Genomic DNA, 11,197 nt, shown 5'->3' with positions numbered 1-11,197 from the left:
CGCAGTGTGGTCATCTTGACCACCAAAGAAAAGATTTCATCGAGGTCCATGCATTTCGTTGGCTTGAACCCTTTTGTAACCACTCTAGCCTTATACTTAGGCTCGGGATCATATATGATATACTTCTTCTTGTACACCCATTTGCATGGTAATGCCTCTTTACCCATTGGTAACTCTGTCAATTTCCAAGTTTCATTTGCTAAGATCGAGTTATACTCATATTGTATCGCATGTTCCCACTTCATGCTATCATCCATTTGAATGGCCTCTTCATAGCAAGTGGGTTCATCGCAATCAGTGACTAGTAAATAGGCTAATCCTGGCTCAAATTGCTCTGATGCACGAGATGTACAAGTAGATCCCCGAAGTGCCTTGACTGCTAGATTCCGCTCTCTCTGGAGCAACATGTGTGTGTGTATCACTAGCACGTCCAAGATTCTATGTAACTGGCGGTGAGAAAACGTCCTCAAATTGTACTCTGCGATACTTAATGTCTTTCACTGGCTTTCTATGCATCTTAGACTCGTTAAATATCACCTGTGAGCTGCGTATAACCTTCTTAGATTTTAGATATCCCATCTCTCCATCTACACCATATCCAATGAAGATGCACTTGTGTGATTTGGGGTCCATCTTTTGTCTAAGTGCTTTTAGCACATGTGAGAATGCCTCACACCCAAATACACGTAATATGGCATGGGCTCTTTTCCCGTCCACATCTCCTACGACACCTTGTACTTTAGGGGTGTACTAGGTGACCAATTGATCAAGTAAGCAGTAGTCATAATAGCTTCTCCCCAAAAATCTTGAGGTAAGTTGGCCGTAGACAACATAGAAGTGACCCGTTCCTGAATGGTTCTATTCAACCTCTCAACCACACCGTTTTGGGTGGGTGTGTAAGGAGTGGTAAACTATCTTCTAATGCCTTGTTTGTTGCAAAAGTCCTTGAACTCGGACGAGATGTACTCGCCTCCATTGTCATTGCGCAAAGCTTTAAGCTTTCTACCCGATTGGTTCTCTACCAATGCTAAGAACTTTTGAAAGAGACTAAAGACGTCGCTCGTCTGCTTCAAGAGATAATCCCACACCTTTCTAGTCAAGAAATGTCAAGAAGTATAACACTCCCCCTAGAGACTTGACTGACATAGGTCCGCACAAGTCGCTATGAACGAGATCTAGAGGACTCCCTAACTCCTTGTCCAAAGGTCTTGATGTCAACATAGTCTGTTTGCCATAGATACAATGCTCACATAAGGAGAAGTTAATATAATCTAAAACAAGGATATAACCAGAACGCTGCAAGACTTTCATTCCCTTTTGACTCATATGTCCTAGCCGGCTATGCCACAAATCTGTATACGATAGCTTGGCTACATAAATAGAATTCTCTTTCACAAAAGAGACATAAAGTGAGTACAATGAGAGACTCTGGCCTTACGCACTCTTTCAATCTCTCAAGGTCCTCACATGCATGTGTGAGCTTGGGGTATCGAGGGCTTTTGGTGCGAGTGATCCCTTGCACACACCATAGTGTGTAAGAGTGCTAATCTAAATTTTGATTTGCCACTAATCTACTTTGCATCGTATCTCTCTCTACTGTCCTTGGTACAAGATCCTATTTTGTTCTACATTGCTTACACGAGTATGAGGTAGAGCATAGACACAATGATCATAGACTCAGAGTGCAAGTTTTTCATTCACATAGGCCTCTTAAATAGGCTTTTAGCTTTACATCCATTGGATGGTGCCAATGACCCTCTTGCTATTGGTGGGTCAACTCATCTTCTATCGATCCTAGTAGGCTAGAGGCTTTTCTCATATGCTCATACTTGACACAAATTGGGCTCACCCCAACATACAACAACATTGATCTTCTCTACCACAATTTTAAAAGGCTAAAACTATCTTCTGTGAACACTTATCAACGTATGCTAACAAGTCAAAATTGGTGCAAAATATGGAAAATTTTATTCTACAAAGTTGGAGGCCATGATGATTTTGAGACGATGAGCGATGAGAATATTTAGAATTGGTTTTTGTATGTAGTTATTAAAAAAAAAAGAAAACGACTGATCTAGAATCCTAAGAGGATCTCTAGAGTACAGAGAGAGACCTTCTCCTCCTTTCTTTGTCAGCTTTGATACCAATGTAAGGACCCCCTGGTATCAACATGCTCTCCAACTCCCAACCTCTCTCTATATAGCCCTTGGCCTAGCGGCCCCTAAATGCATACACAACATGTGGCAAGGCCTTGCCCTAGGGACTTTCCCTACGTGGCCCTTGGACCTAACCCTTGCCCTCACACCTAGGCAAAGGAGTGGCTATTTGACACATTGATCACAACGGCACTAATGTATGGAGGAGTGATATGGGCGCTAGGCCTTGTCGGCCATTGATGGACCCACACAGAGAGACCATAGGTTCTCATAATGGCATGTATGATACATAGAAAACCATTAGTACCTCATGACATTATCAGAAAAGAGTTTGTTGCAGCTCCTATGATGGTAGAGGCTATATTTTAGACAATATGCCTCATTGACAGATTTAAAGAGATGCCACATGATAGACTATCATATAGAGCTTTTGAGGTAGCTAGACAACTAGTTGAGATAGGAGACAGAGGTTGTTGTATGCACATGTCACACATTGGTTCTCACAGCATGGACTATACTTGGATTGTTACTACCATTTCAGTGAGGCAGGGATGAACCATGAGCTCGAGGGAGACAGAGGGCACCTCGTTTTCAGACACCACGCATCTACCAAAGAGAGATGATAGAGATCAAAGATCAATTCCACAGAGAGGCCGTAGAGGGATTGTCTTGATTCAAAACAGATCTAGACATTTTCTTCAGGGAGGTGCAAACACCCCCTTTGTTGATGTATACCATTTTATATCCCCAGTGTGGTACATGATGGAGTTAGCTAGATTGCATATCATGATTGTATACCGGACACATATAACTTTGCATTTTGAGCCCCTAGCATGAGCCCCCCCCCCCCCCCCCCCCCCCCCCCATTGTACATCCAGATTCAACCCTAGTATCAATTGATTACTTAGCTATAGCTTTTTAGTTCATTTCTTCATTTTGTCGGGATAACAGAGGAGCCACCCCACACATGTACACTAATTTGTCTTGTATGTCAAGTTCAGTTTTTTGAAAGAAGTTAATCTCTCTCTCTCTCTCTGGCAGGCCCTTGTGAGCTTCTCACAAGTTCTTCACATAGAGGAGCCATCTTAGAGATACCTGATTGAAAATAGTAATTGTCTCTTGCAACACTAGTTATTTTCAATGATGTGAAAATTGCATAAGATTTGCCATGAAAAGACCATCTAAACGAACATAATATGACGGAAGGGGGAGCCCTTTACACGTGTTGAAATATGCGACATGAAGGCTAAACTCCAAAATTGAAAGAAGCCCTTGTGCAAGCGGTAAAGAGGGAGAGAGAAAGAGAGAGAAGTATTAGTTTCAATTATGTGAAAATTGCATAAGATTTGCCATGAAAAAACCAATTGGGCAATATTTTAAAAAATTATTTAGATGCTCCATTTGATATACAATCAAGCCCCGACTTCAAGTTGTAAGGAGCTAGAAGAAGAAGGGGAGGGCAGACAAAGCCGCTGAAGATGAGTGTGAGCGAAGGTACAAACCAAGCCTTGAATGAGAAAGGCGTGGCTAAGCATCGGGTAAGAGTGAGCCCCTCGACAAGTACTGAGAGGTCATGTCTTGGCATTAGTTATGGAGAGGGTAAGAGAGCCATGGCAAGTGCTGCTCAAAACTTGGGTAAGAGCAGCAGTATCAGTGGTTTCTGAAAACAGATGGTGCTTGCGTGTCTATGCATCAGCAAGAGCCACCTGTAGAACAGGACTCAAAAGACAGCCTTTGATAACATAACCATTCTGTTCAGAGTTAGCTATCAAGCAGATGGAAATCTGGAATGCTGATCGTCATGCATCCACATCAAAGACCACATACTCGCATATGTTACTCCTATATCACTCTGCCACAACCAATGCAGCTTCAGACATCGGCAGTATTCTCACAAAGGATTGCTAAGCTTGCAGTCTGCATCCTCATATATTTCACCTTGAACACAGTCGCATGCATGCTGAACGTGCCATCAAAAGAGTGATTGCCCCTTCTAAAAAGAGTTTTCATCCTCGTCAAACAAGTTTAGATACTTTGCTCGAGGAGGGTCTGCTTGGTGATGCAGTTGAAGCTGTGGAAGCCTTGTCCAAGCAACGAGGTTTTGTACCTAGTCGTGTTTTTGTATCCCTTCTTCACAAATGTACAGTAAACAAGGATTTGGAAGCTGGAAAACGAGTTCATCGGCTTATGGTGAGAAGTGGACTTGGCTCAGCCTCATTTTATTGTGATCACCTTATTCGCTTCTATGAGTCATGCGACAACCTCAAAGAAGCAAATTTTGTTTTTCATGGAGCTTCCAGACCTACTGTGTATACATGGAATGCCATAATTTCTGTGCATATCAAGCTTGGGAAAGCCGAAGAAGCATTAATTCTTTACAAAAAGATGCAACAACAAGGCACAAAGCCAGGAAAGGTTACTTATTTATATTGTTTAAAGGCTTGTGGAAGCTTGCAGGATCTTGCATATGGACGGTACATACATAGTCAGATTGTGATAGGTTTGTTGCACATAGATACCATTGTAGGGAGTACTCTTATTGGCATGTATTGTAAATGCGGAAATTTGGAGGATGCGCAAAATGTGTTCAACGGTTTTCATCAGCGCAATGCTGTTCTATGGGGAGCAATGATTGCAGGCTATGTCCAGATTGATAGGGCTTCATGTGCACTCGAACTTTTTGCGCAAATGCAGCAACAGGATATGAAGCCTGATGGGCATATGTTTTCAAGCTTATTAAAAGCATGTGGAGCTACAGGCGCTTTTCGTCAAGGAATGGTCATCTACGACAAGATCATAAAGCACCAACTTGATATTGATGTCGTCATTCAAAACTCTCTTGTAGATATGTACTCAAAATGTGGATTCCTTGAAGATGCTCACAAAGTTTTTGATACCTCATCAAAATGCAATGTGATATCATGGGGTGCGTTGATTTTTGGCTATGTTGAGCATGGAGAGGGTCTACTTGCCCTTAATCTTTTTCACAAGGTTAAGCAGGCAAGGACCGTTAAGCCGAGCAAGGCAATATTTTCATGTACCTTAAAAGCATGCGGCATGGTGAAGTGCATAGAGCAGGGGATGCTAATTCATGAGCAGATATTACTGGATAACCTCGAAAGTGACATGGTTGTGGGAAATGCTCTTGTTGATATGTACGTAAAATGCAGCAAGCTGAATGATGCTTACTGTGTTTTCTGCAGATTGCGGCAGAAAGATGTCATATCATGGGGAACCATTATATCTGGCCATGTACAGCTAGGCCAGGGTGCTGTTGCCCTCGCTCTTGTTGAGGAGATGCAAGAGCAGGAGATAACTCCTGACGAAGTTGTAATTACATGCAGTGTAAAGGCATGTGCCGTTGAACGTTCCAGAACTTTTGGCCAAATGATGCATGACTGGATAGTAAGAAAAAACTTAATGGTAAGTGACAACGTTTACAATACTCTAGTCAATATGTATGTTAGTTGTGCTTTGCTAGATGATGCACAGAAGGTGTTTGACTTCATTCCAAGCAAAGATGTGGTCCTATGGAGTATAATGATTGATGGGTATATCCGGCATGAGCAGGACTTTCTGGCTTTAACACTCTTCATGAAGATGCAACACCAAAGCACAAAGCCAGACAAATATATATATTCCTGCTGCTTGAAAGCCTGTAGAACAATTGGTGCCGTGGGACTTGGAAGATGGATACATGATCAAGTAATCAGAAGTTATTTGGAAACTGATGACGTTGTTGGTGGGGCGCTTGTCGACATGTACACCTTTTGTGAAAGCGTGGGTGAAGCACAGACAGTGCTAGCACGGCTACCAAACCAAAATGAGGTTTCATGGGGCGCTATTATCGCAAGCTGTGCGGAAAGAGGCAACTACATACAGGTACAAGAGTTTCTTCGACGCATGCAAGATGAAGGGTTAAAGCCAAACAGCGTAGTAAGGACCAGTGTCCTTGCTGCTTGTAGCCATGCTGGTTTACTGAAAGAGGGCTTTGGCCATTTTGTGTCAGCGACAGGTGCTTTTGAGTACAGCTGCATGATTGATCTTCTTGGTCGTGCAGGATGGTTCAATCAAGCAAGTGATTTGATGGAGACGATGCCAATGTCGCCAAGCGTGTTTTCTTTGGCAGCTTTGCTTACTGGATGCAGAACCTACAGCAACTCAGGATGTGCAAAACCATGCTTTGATGAGTTTATCGAACTGAATCCTAGGGAGGCATCTGGTTATGTCATGATGTCAAGTGTTACTGCCGCTGATGGGTCGTTGAGTGATAGAAATGGGAAGACACCAAGCTTCTTGAATTTATCAGGTACAAAGAAGAAAGGGTAATTGTATTTAGTTTGCAACAAAAAGGGCAGCATCACATTCACATGGAGATTAATAACTAGAGTGCAAATTTGCTCTAGTGGCAAGATATTTGTGGCAAATGCCACTTACAAAGCCAGCTTGTGCCCTCGTGCTGTCAGTAGTGGGGGGGGGGGGGGGGGGGGGGGGGGGGGGCGCGCGTTTTCGCATTGAAGTGACAGGAGCCTGCAAGCTCGCACTGCAAGGCCGCTCGTCGTCGGGACAAGGGTCGCCAGGTGTTGGGGGAGGCGATGAGGGGTGCAGGTCCATCAGAAGGGCGATGAGGGGCAGTGGAGTGCAGATGATGTCAAAGATGACCTGCAGCCTTTTTTGTTTTAAAGATTTCAAGCAAACCTATGTGCGTCATATGGGCCCATATTGTTGGTCTAGGACGACGACTCTCATTCGTTATGCTAAGCGGGGGTAGAGTTCGAAACCACACTTGATGCTTTTTATAATGAGTGTTGGACAGCTTCACAGGTAAGCTGGTAGTTGGGAAGACCCTTGACTTGGGTCTAAAATGGAAAAAGAAAGAAGGGGCTGCGTGGCGGCGAGGCAACCTGCAAGGTGCACAGGCAGGAGGGGGCAGAGGCATCGCACGAGGTATCCTAGTGAGAGGCAGGTCGGACCAGCACATCAACTGGAGTTTGGCAGAGCAGAGGTAGGGAGGTATTTGCTTTCAGTGTAAATTGGTAGCAGGCAATCACACCACCTCTTTGGAGGAGTTGGCTTAGCTCAGAGAGATCTTTTCCGGCTAGTAGGTAGCGAGCATGATCTGCGTATACTGAATGTCCCCATTTTTGAAACAATGTGCAAAGTGTAATCTTCAAAGAGGAATCTACGAAGATTCCACCTAATTAAAATGGAGTGAGTAGGTGGTCATAATTTGCATACCTTGGCATATGAAAATGAGTTTTGCAAACCGTTTAATATTAGTCAATTCATTTGTGCTATATTAAAACTTGGCGGTCTCTTGGGATTGTTCCTCTGATGCTTAAACTTCCATGTGTGTGTGTGTGTGTGAATAAGGAGAGCAAATTGGAATAGTATTTCTATCACCCAAGTGTGGTAGATTGGTTATCCCAATTCCCTCTTGAGTTTAAGACTTGTTAGGTAAAACTTTATCCGACTTCTCTTCTCATCCGTACAGACATGGCATGCGCTTGGTGAGAGCTTTTTATAACATACTAAGGTAGCCTAGTATACACACCTATCAGAATGTTCCTTCAATTGCAAAGTTCGATTTGGTATGCAGTGCCCAATATCATGAGGGCCTTGCAGTTGCATTTTTCACATGAGAGTAGCTTGGCAATGGGCCACATGTCTGGTTTGGATGCTTGAGGATATCTAGTTCCATTGATAGACAATAATGTTTTTCCACTTTTCAAGAGTGGAGAAACAGAGTGATGCCACCTACAAAATTTGAAATTCACCTCCAAATTTTAGATTTGAAGGTGAGAAAACCAAAAAAATTTAGAGAAATTTAGTGTAAAAACCTTCCAAATATAGGCAATTTACCTCCAAAATTTTCCGTGTGTAGGTTTTGCAAGGTTTTAGAAAAGGGCCTTTTTTTTAGCATTGGTGGAGCTGCAAAGTAAATTGTGAACTATAGGGATCTTCATGATCAACCACTACCTAATCAAATTACTTGGATGTATTTCAGAGCATTGAGAGTTGATGGATAGAGACACATGGGGCTTAGAGCACAAGGTCAATCAAGGTGTATACAAACGTTAAGCCCTTGTTATCCTTGTTAAAGAGATTTATGAGAATGTGGGAAGATAATGAGTATGTTTTCAAATGTGCAATTGATGGAGTTTGCATTGTTATTTGGACATTAATCACTCACACGTGATGACAACCACTTGAGGATGGAAAACTTGGAAGAATTTAAAGAGGACACGTGAAGCACTAAACTTTGAAGGCGGAGTAACATAATTGCTTTTGGAGGGGGTTTGGACCAAGCATCCTAGAGTTCAAGGCTTACAGATGTCTTGCACTCCTCATGCACATCATCAACATACTATTATGAGAGAGAAATGTGAACAATATATCTAATTCTACCTTGATAGATTTATAGGAAATATTTTTAAAGCTAGCAACACCTTGGGTACTCATAATGACTATAGTTATGTTGCATCTTATGCCATTCTCAAGAGAAATCACCTTGTAGACATCAATTACACTATGGCAAGCACGGCATGCATCATTACAACAATGTCCACCATGCACTTACATCATGTGGATATAAGATTGCCTTTAGAGTCATAGAATAGATTTTCATGTATTACCACAGAGTAAGATTCCTATTTCATGATGACCAAGTATAGCAATTACACTCCCTCTTATGCCACTTGCATGCATTGTAGACATGAATGTCCCTCTCCCTTTGGGGGGGAATGGTGATGTTTATGAGGGCCAATTCATTTACAATGGGATTAAAGTGTGATAAAAGACTCCTTAGCCAATGGGAGAAGGTCATCTCATTTGAAATGTTAAATGAATTCAAAAGATAAATTTAGGGGTCAATGGCATGAGGGCCTTGCAATTGCATTTTTCACATTAGAGTGGCTTGGCAATAGGCGGCGTTACTAGTGCGGATGCTCAATGGATATCCGGTTACCTTGACACTTATAAAAGGCAAAGTAAGTCGAGAAGTATAGGATCTTCATGATCATCCATGACGTGGCCAAATTACTTGGATGTGCTTTTGAGGATGAGAGTAGAGGGACAGAAACACATGGGGCTTAGATCACAAGGATAATAAGCAATATACAAACCTTTAGGCCTTTTTACCCTTGTTGAAGAGAGGGATGAGAATGTGGGAAGAGATATATTGTTGCTTTGACAACAGCTTTTGATATGGTGCAACATGCTAAACTTATGACAAGATTGGAGGACATTGGGGTCTTTGAGGATAGGTGATGTGGTATAGATGATTTGATTAAGCCACAAACATGTAGATTACAAGTCCCAAAGGCCATGTTGAATCAAATTATCTACCAAAATTCTACCTTTAATGTATTTTCATATGCTAAAACCTCGAAACCTCAGCTTTTTATTAGTAAAGGGACAAAATTCTACACATCTTAAGAGTAGAAATGGCAATCCTTCAAATTCGACATGGAAAACGAGAAAATTGCAGTCATATCCTTTTTCTTACTAGTGAACACTAGAACTTGCTAGTGTGGTTGCATCCCCACATCTTCTTCAAAAAATCAATCTAATAAAACTTGTATACACATTTGTTCTTTTGGGTGGTAGCAAGGCGTTTCAATACATGTTTGATATATGCAGAGTGGATCATGTACACATTTGAACTCATAAAGGGTCCTAGTCCTTCTATGAGACCTTGAAAAACAAAGTAAATGATGTTCAACACAAACAAAGCCATGGAATCAATCCAAATATAAGATCAGATTCGGCGCAAAGCTAGAGAAATTTGATGCTCTTATGTCATTGGCCATGTTGGATCATAAATATAAAAGTGTGTGCCCACAAACCCTCCAAATTTTCAAGATTACACCGAATGGATCCTTTCAACTTCAAATTCAAACAACACGGGTATTCTAAAAGTGAGAAAAGATTTTAATGCTTCATGGAATGCTAGTAGTTTTTAGAAAACTTTTGGGACCCAATCTTTGGTATACTAGAATATATATAATAATAAGACGTGTATACCTACCACCTTTCTCCTATAGGTTATGTTCGGTTACACTATGTTTAGTCAGGAAACATTTTGTAACAAAGATAAAGCTGATAGGCCAGGATCTTCCTAGCAAAATGTTGAAGTGCTAAATGATAACTTGGTCTTAGTAACAATAAATGGTTTGGGGCCAGCATACGCGTAGCTAGATACATCTATTTTGCCAAAATTTGAGGAGTTGGTTAGCTTATGTTTGCAAGAAGAGGTTAAGTTTGGGAAGCATTATGTAGCAATTCCAAAAATAAAAGTGTCTTACAGTAGAGGTCATTGAAACAACAGCGGTGGAAGAGGCAATTATGGTCAAAAAAATAGTGGTGGAAGAAGTGATTGGCAATCACACAACCAAACATACAATGATTATTACAATAGTGGCATGGGGAGCACCCAACCGTGTGGATGTCACGGTGAGATTCACAACCACTTTGTGTTTAAACTAAGCATCCACTTTTGCAAATAGCTCCACCACATGCTTTTGAATCTCTTGATGGCCACTTCCTTGCTTTTCTTCATGTTCTTGTTTCTCCAGCTATCCTCCATCACACTCTTTATCTCTTTTGAGTAGTCTTCCTTGTTGATAACATTATCATTGGCCAAGAATGGTTGCACAACAGAAATGAGAAAACTCTTCATTGTTGGACTCTTCGTCTCACATAGGCTCACCGGTTGATAAATCTTCCTTCTTGTCTTTAGAAAGCATATTATCTTTGATATTGATAATTGTTGATAAATCTTCCTTCTTGTCTTTAGAAAGCATATTATCTTTGATATTGATAATTGTTGATAAGAGTAGGTGTCTGCTCTTCAAAAGCTTTGTCTTGTGTCTTCATCTCCAATTTTGAATGCATTTTTATAAAGAAATTACAGAAAAATCTTGAACACGCCCATTGAGCTAAATGGAGGATTTTAGGTGCATGTGACACTTATCTTAATGTGGAATGTCTTCCACTTGCTCAAACAAGATTCACAAATGAGTTATATTTGATACCTTCTC

At 41.4% G+C, this 11,197-nt stretch overlaps 1 protein-coding gene across 1 annotated transcript; it reads left to right on the top strand.

Annotated features, from left to right (window-relative positions):
* The first annotated feature begins 3,580 nt into the window (after positions 1 to 3,580).
* Positions 3,581 to 6,651, top strand: LOC147423550 (pentatricopeptide repeat-containing protein At3g02330, mitochondrial-like). Its single transcript, XM_086501960.1, has one exon. The coding sequence runs from the start codon at positions 4,110 to 4,112 to the stop codon at positions 6,483 to 6,485; it is 2,376 nt and encodes a 791-aa protein (XP_086358086.1). The 5' UTR covers positions 3,581 to 4,109; the 3' UTR covers positions 6,486 to 6,651.
* Positions 6,652 to 11,197: the final 4,546 nt, after the last annotated feature.

This window comes from Adiantum capillus-veneris, chromosome 26 (genome assembly GCF_014529385.1).
Source record: "Adiantum capillus-veneris isolate H3 chromosome 26, ASM1452938v2, whole genome shotgun sequence".
Classification (NCBI taxonomy): Eukaryota; Viridiplantae; Streptophyta; class Polypodiopsida; order Polypodiales; family Pteridaceae; genus Adiantum; species Adiantum capillus-veneris.
Note: the sequence above shows the minus strand (reverse complement) of the source record. Positions and strands in the feature narration are given on the sequence as shown.